This window comes from Mytilinidion resinicola (assembly GCF_010093595.1).
Source record: "Mytilinidion resinicola strain CBS 304.34 unplaced genomic scaffold BDZ99scaffold_7, whole genome shotgun sequence".
Taxonomy (NCBI): Eukaryota; Fungi; Ascomycota; class Dothideomycetes; order Mytilinidiales; family Mytilinidiaceae; genus Mytilinidion; species Mytilinidion resinicola.
In genome coordinates, this window is record NW_022985443.1 from 1,683,645 (window position 1) to 1,691,604 (window position 7,960).

Genomic DNA, 7,960 nt, shown 5'->3' on the forward strand with positions numbered 1-7,960 from the left:
GGACGTTAACTTACAGCCTGCTTAAACGTATTTTTAGGAACGTATCCACCTTTAACCTTACTTCCGGCGGCAGTTTTACCCTAGACGGAGTAGTAGGCGTTCTAGTTACCTTTACTCTAGTAAAATATATTTATAATAGTAACTCGCTCTATTAGCTTTATATCCTTTTCCTTAAATAGACTACTATTTTTAAAGTGTTCCTTAACTTTAGAAAGAGCCGCGCTTTTTATACCTGCGCTAATAGCGCCGGTAAGGCGCTTATACCTATTTCTAAACTCGGAGAGGTAGACCGAAATATTCTTATTAAGAGCTTTATTAAAGACTTAGCTAATAAAAGATATATTAGGCTTAGCTTTAAAAGATTTAAAAAATAGATTTAATTAAAGGTGTAATAGTAGATAAGAAAAATAGATGCAGAAGTATTTATATATATATATTTGCTCGATTTTATAGAACTAAGTAGCCCTTTTATATAACTAATACTTATAACTTTCCTATCCTAGTCCTAATAAAATTGTATAAAGGTTTTACCTTATTAGAAGGTTTCCTAATAAAACGGATATTGCTGCCTGCTCCCCGCTTTATTTTATTTGCCGATATTAGATATAAGCCCTAGACACCCCAGGCTACTATAATTAGAATACTTCGCATAATTATAGACCGTTAGAACTAAGCTATCCTAATAAAAGGATATGCGGTGTAGTCCGCGGAGCTAGGGATTGTATTTATAGGCAGGACAATTTTTAGAAATTTAGAGTTATAAGTAAGCTATATAGCTAAAACTATAGGTTAAGCTATAGGCTAGCAGTAAAATAGCTAAAGGGTTATTAGCATGCGCTGCCTTTAATATATATTTTACCCGGTTTAGAAGGTCTAATATTTCTTTTAAAGCCGGAATCTTATTAGAAGAGTTAGTAATAGCCGTATAGTTAGAGTTTTACCCCCTTTTTATTAGAAGTACTTAAGCTAAGAAAAAGCAGGCTATTATTAGTAATAGGTTTAGACGCTATATAGGTGGTATAGTTTAGTAATAGCAGTAAAAATAGGAAAAAAATAAGGGCGATAAATATTATAAGCATAAGGTATAATATATAATAAAACAGCAGATATAATTAACTAAGTATATATATATATAAATAAGATGCGGTCCTCTAACTTAATTAAATTACAGCATCTAAAACGCCTAAAACTTCCTTAATACTAGTATAGCCGAGGCGGAGGGCCTTTCGCCCGGATTAACTACTAATATAAGACGAAGAATATCCCTTAACTGCTCTAGTATCTCTACCTTTTAGGTCTTTTTCTCGAAAGGCGAAATTGCTTGCGGGATTAGCTCCTTTTTACTAAAATATATAGCAAATTCAACTACAGATTTAAAGGTATAGCGCTTAACCTTATTATAAGTAGGAATATACTAGTTAGAAAAGAGCCGTTTAATCTTTGCTATATACTAAGCCTTATTAATAAAAGGATAAGAGCTGTCCCCTGCGCCTAAAATACTAGGCTTAATCTAGTAAAGCAGTATTGCGGCAACTGCCTAGACCTGCAATAGCTTAGTACACGCCTGGCCTAAGAAAACTTTAAGAGCGCGTATAGCGTATAGCTAGGCATTAAAAAGATAGCCGGCCGGAATAACTATAAGTATATTAGTAAAAGCGTCTGTTTTATCTAGTAATACTTGCTTACTAAGTCCTAAGTCTTCTACTTTAGCAATAACACGGCTAGTTTTAATACTAGAAAGCAGGATATTAGCGGGTTTATAGTTTAGGCTAATTAGCGGATACTAACTTTTTAAGATTAGATACTATACCTATATTCACGTATTATTAGCCGTCTAGAATATTGCAACTAGTTAATATTTCCTTTAGAACCGTTTTAATAAGGGCGTAGATGCGCATATTAGGCTGGTATTTTACATCTATAAAAGTAGTGTCCAGCTATTTTAAAGCAATAGTGCGGTTATTAATTATATTATATATTTGCCGGAAGCACTTAGCTGAGGCGATACCGGGAAGGAGATAACTCTAATATTTACGGTCTAGGTTTTCCGTGGCAATTTTATTATTAGGCGAAGCTGTTTTAATAATAGCCCTAGGTGGCTAAGTTAGTATTAGAATTTAGATATAGTTAATATAATATAACAAACTATTAGAAGGCATTAGGGGTATTCTTACATAGAATAACCTTAGCTTTAAAAACAGCGGATGCGTATATATTATCTCCTTTAATAGTACCTATAATATAGTAGTTCTAATAGGCGCCTTAAAGGTGTTTAAGAGTAAGAGATAATATAGTTCTTAATAAAGAGTTCCTTATAGCAGGGAAATTTAAAAGGATAAGTAAGCGTATTATAAAAATATAAAAGGTAAAAAGGTTTAGCAGATAGCAGGTTTATTTATATAGGTGGGTAGATAAATAATAATAAAAAAGATATTAGTAGATGCCTAACGCGCACGGACCTATACTTAGGTGTAGGTCCGCTAAAACCTAAAACCGGCCCCGGGCTCCAACGCTTTAACTAGAATAGGCGCCTTTCTAATAAAAAGTAAAGGGGGTAGTTAAGGCAGCGGCCGAGCGACTATAACAAGCACTATATAAGTGTAGTATATATACTTCTACTAAATATACGGCATATATATACTCTAGACGGCAGGCAACTAGCTAGTAGATAGCTATATATAATATAATTGTTTATAGTTAAGAAATACGCTATATTTAGCCTTAGTAGTATTAGGGCTACTAGCTTATATAGGCTACTAGCTTATAAACTACTTTAGTATAGTCTCTATAACTAAGCCTTAAATAAGTTCCCTTTGCCCCTTCTTAATAGGCCTTTTCTATTTATAGCTCTACTTTTAAAAAGCTATAGGTAATCCTATTAAAGATAAACTTAATTTATTTCGCAATATATTAAAGTTAACGTTTCCTAACGCAAATACTTAAAAATATCTGCTTTCTTCTAAGGGCCTTACTGCTAATTTAGGTAAGGGCAGAATTTAACTATATATAACTTAGCTAACTAATACAGTTAGAAAAGGTCTGTTTCTTAAACTTATAGGTATTTTATAGCTGCTTCTAGCTGTCTCTGCGTTATCTTTTAAATATAGCAAAAGCCCTTTTAGTGCGGATATTGCGTTATTATATACCCGTTTTTTATTAAATTAAACGGATTTCAGGCATACTACGCAGCTTATAAAAAACATCCACGCCCGCGCAGAAGATCCTATAATATAGAGCACCGTGTTCGACCTTATTACGCGGATAAGACTAACCCTCTATCTAACTACCCCTTCTTAATCCGCCGCCTCCTTCGCTATATTGTTCTAGCAGATATTTTAGTCTTTTAATACGGGCAGTTTCGCGGATATATCTAACCTAAGGAAGGACGTTAATCTAATCCTAAAGGGCGAACTAAAGGGGAATCTTATTAACTACACTTTTTTAATATATTCTTTAGCAGAGTCCCACAGCTTAGTAAAATAGCCGCAGCTGTATTTAAGTAATATAAGGAAGCTAAAATCCCTCTATACACGGACGACACCGGCTAGGCGGAGTAGCTAAAGAATTATGCGGAGCCTAATATACTACACTAGCTCCGTTACTATATTAACTAATTTCTCTAGTTTGCGAATAAATAAAGCTTCTAACCTCTAAGGCGTTGGCGGTGCTTTACCACACTAAATAAGCCTATCCCCGGATTTGTTAGCAAACGGAAGCTGGATATTAGTATTATCTATAGCCGGCGGAACGAGACCGATAATAGTGCTTCCTGCAACTAGTATAATATTCTTATCCCAGGCGAGCTAAAAAGCAACCCGCGAGAGGATAACTATAATAGTACCTGGCTCGATCTGTCTTAATATGCTTAGGAGATCTTTACTGCGTAAAACACCCGATAACCTGTTACCGACTAGGAGCGGTCGCGTTATAATTATTTAATATAACGTCCGTCCCTAGGTCGCGGAAAACCTACTATACCGGAAAATAAAAGGGGTATTTTGATTTTAAGCAACTATAACTCTACGCACACGTTAGTATTTACTATAATTTTATATTAGTTGTATACTATAGCAACTTTTAAATATTTAGGACCTTTTTTAGCTATAAATTATATTTATATTATTGCCTTCGTGCCTAATTTGCAGAGAGCCTCTTTTTATAGCGTAATAGGATTACCTTCCTATAGCACTACTGTTAAGCTCTTACCACTCTTAGTACTAATAAAAGGTTTTTACTTAAGCCTTAGAACCTCGCTATAATACTAAGAAGTTATTATTAGCCTTATATCTGCTGTGGCGCGCAAATTTATATAAGGTCGCCGCGCTAATTAGTACCTCTATTTAAAGCAATCGCTAATCCTAGTTAGTGTATAATAGCTCCGTATACCTTATATAATTATTACGGAGTAATTTATTTATATTAGCTTAGTAAGCCTAAGCTTATAGCTATTCGGCCTGTAGCTGTGCGAAGTCTATATAGAATTTTAGTAAGCCAGCTATTAGCCCCGCAGCCTTATAATCTAATTCTACTTTAGCTATACCTTTAGTTAACTAAAACACCTACAGAAACCGCTACCTTATAAAGGTATAGCTAGAGCAGGTTAGCCGCCCTCTCTGCTAGCGTTATTAAGGTGCTTATCCGCTTTTTAACCTTCTACTTTAGCTGCTTATAAATTTACCTCCTGCTAAAGTCTAACCGCTATATATTAGTTCTACTGCGCTATACTATAAGCTGTATAATTAGCCGCGCCTGCCCTAGACTAAGCGTGTTTAAACTCCCTTATTATAAAACTAAGGATATACTAAAGTAGAGCAGAATTAGCTTATAGTACTATTATATTATCTTACTTTTAAATGCGATGCTCCGGTATAGCTTAACGCCCTATTTTCCTGTATACTTGCTAACGGCAATAGCTAGGACGGATATTCTTAGATAAACTAGCTACTATACTTATTTATTTACTTACGCGGCCTTAATTAATCCTTCTAAGCCTTATTCCTACCGCCTGCGCTTAATAAAACTCCTTACAAAATAAAGCACCTGCTATGCAGTAGCACTAGCAATTTCAGCCTTACTAAAGATATTAGGCGACGATATAGTTCCTTTTAGTAGCTAGGCCTAAGTTAGGGATTCTACTTTCCGAATACTATAGCCCTAGATATAGGAACTTATTTTAGAGGCAAAGGTTTTAGTGCATAGAAAGGTACTAGTAATCTAAAATATATCTTTAGTACTAGCCGCTGGACTAGGTCGGATCTTATCCAGCATATTTTATTAATATTATTATACTAATATACTAGAAAAGGATTACCCCTTAACTTCTATAAGGTGTTCTCGGTAATTTTAATATAATAACTCCCGGCACTTAATCCTCCTCCGTTGCGTTCCGCTAATTAAGCTAAGCACGGAAGTGTTACAGTAAGGTAATTAAGATCTTTTAGAAGCGTGTTATACTTAGTACTCTTCCGGCTACTTCCCTTAATAGCAGTAATAGCTTCGCCGAGCTCTAAATATATAACTACTGCATCTACCGCGTTTATAATATTAAGCCAGCATTTCCCTTATAATAGTATATTTAGCTCCTTTATATATATTCCTTAACTAGGTTTAGTAACTATATCTATAAATTCAAATCTATAAAGCGTTTTGCCGTTGCTTTTTTATATTAAGGCTATAGTTTCCAGTAAATTAATATTAAGCCCTAGTATTAGCTCCCGAAATAAGAATTAATTTTTTGGTCTTCTATAGATAACTGTTTCACCTAATAGCTCTAACGCCTTAACAACTTTAACAGTATTAGCATGCGGTTTAATATATAGTACTATATCGTCTAGTATACTAATATAGGCTAGAGTATACGCATAGCTTATATATAAAAGTAGGCTTAACTTCGGTACTAACTAACTCCGATATTAGGCGGCATTATAAGCAATTGCTAATTACATAGATATATTCTAGAGTAGCTTATAGTAATTGCTTTACGGCCTATTTTAGTAACAGTAGAATGCTATTTTTAAGTTAGTCTGCAGTTCTAAAACAGCTAATAGAGGACTAAATGCTCTAACTTAGGCTAGTATAGAGTAACCGTCTATCTGCAGCAACTTTTTATAATTGCGGGCACCGGAGTATTTAATAGTAGCAGGTAATTGCTTAGTTCTAAGGTTAATCTAGGCCGCTTCGCACTATTCTAGAAAGTATTACATTTTTTTAAACTAGAAAAGGTCCTTTATTAGTACTCTTTCTCCGAGATTAAGTATATATAGATTAATTTAGCTATTATTACTTATAATTAAATAAAATTATATACAGTCGCCTTAAATTGCTGTTAGGAATAGCGCAGTCTAGTATCTAATAAATACCACACCGCCCTTAATAATTAAATAGAACTTAGCAGCCGCAAGTAATATTATTAGGTTAAAAGATATCTCTAGGCCCTTTCCAAAATTATAATATCGGAGTAATGCGGAATCCGCTATAATATAGGAGTAGAATAGAAGGTGCTAGCAGTTGTAGTCTAAGTCTAGTAAAGGGGATATTTTAAGATTAACGCATAGCCTAAAAATGTATTTTTAGCTTGCTAAGTTGCTTAATAGGCTGCCCTTAATTGCTTTAGTTATTTTACAGCGCTCTAGACAGTAAGTAGCTACCGATAAGGTTAGGAAATCCTTAATTCTCGGCATGCGCATAGCCTTGCAGAGCTAATCCAAAGCCTTAATTAGACCAACTACTTCTATAAAACTCTTCTTACTAAAATTAATTAAAACGCTGGAGTAGTAATAAGTCACCGAAACTAGTGGCTTTTTTCCCGCATTAATATTATAAACAGCGCATACGCTAAATCCTATTCTTCTGTTAGCAATTAAAATAAATTATAGCAGCAGAAAATAAACTCTAAATAAAATAGTATACTATAGTTTGCTAAGTTTAGATCGGCTAGCTATACTAGGTCCAGGAGCTTTAATATAAAATTACACTATTTAGCTTTCCAACGTTCTCTAAAATGCTTAGTATATATTATAACCTAAACGTATTTTACGGGTTCCTCTATAGAGTTAGTGCTTAACTTATTATTTATAAGAATAATATACTGCTTTAGATCCTACTGTTAAGCCTTACCCTTAATTACTCTAGTAGGGTTACTTAAATTAAGGAGAGCCGGTAATTCCTACTCCTATATAATAGAACCGAAAGTTATAAAATCCCCGGCTATTGAAATATCTTTCACTAATATATTAATAGATCTATAATTAAATCTATTTGCGGTATTCTCCTATAGCTTTAAATATCTAGATATTTTTTTTACTATACTTAAGTCTTGCCGAGATTGCCACCACCTTTTAATACTGGAAGGATCTGCACTGTATTTTAAATATTTAAGGACAAAATCTTCCTAGCCTAAAAATACGGCGGCCTAGGGGGGGGTACGTCTATTATTATCTTAGATATTAGTGTTAATATTTGTACTATCCGTTAGAAGTAAACCTAAATAGCAGTATAAATCTAATTATACGGCCAGGTAAAAAGGAGTACGGCTATTATTATCTTTAATATTAACGTTAATACTTATACTATTCCTTAGGAGTAAACCTAGACAGCTATATAAATCTAATTATACGGCCAGGTAAAGAGGAGTATAGCTATCGTTGTCTTTAATATTAACGTTAATACTTATACTATTCCTTAGGAGTAAACCTAGACAGCGGTATAAATCTAATTATACGGCCAGGTAAAGAAGAGTACGGCTATTATTATTTTTAATATTAATATTAATACTTATACTATTCCTTAGGAGTAAATCTAGACAGCCGGATAAATCTAATTATACGGCCAGGTAAAGAGGAGTATAGCTATTATTGTCTTTAATATTAATATTAATGTTTATACTATCCGTTAGGAGTAAGTATAGATAGTAGGATAAATCTAATTATACGGCCAGGTAAAGAGGAGTACAGCTATTATT

At 33.8% G+C, this 7,960-nt stretch overlaps 1 protein-coding gene across 1 annotated transcript; it reads right to left on the reverse strand.

Moving 5' to 3' along the window:
• Positions 1-116: 116 nt before the first annotated feature.
• On the reverse strand, positions 117-323 carry BDZ99DRAFT_384169 (uncharacterized protein; the record flags this gene model as incomplete). Its single annotated transcript, XM_033715368.1, has 1 exon — positions 117-323. A coding segment is annotated over one exon (207 nt), but the record flags the coding sequence as incomplete, so codon positions are not given.
• Between the last annotated feature and the right edge of the window lie 7,637 nt (positions 324-7,960).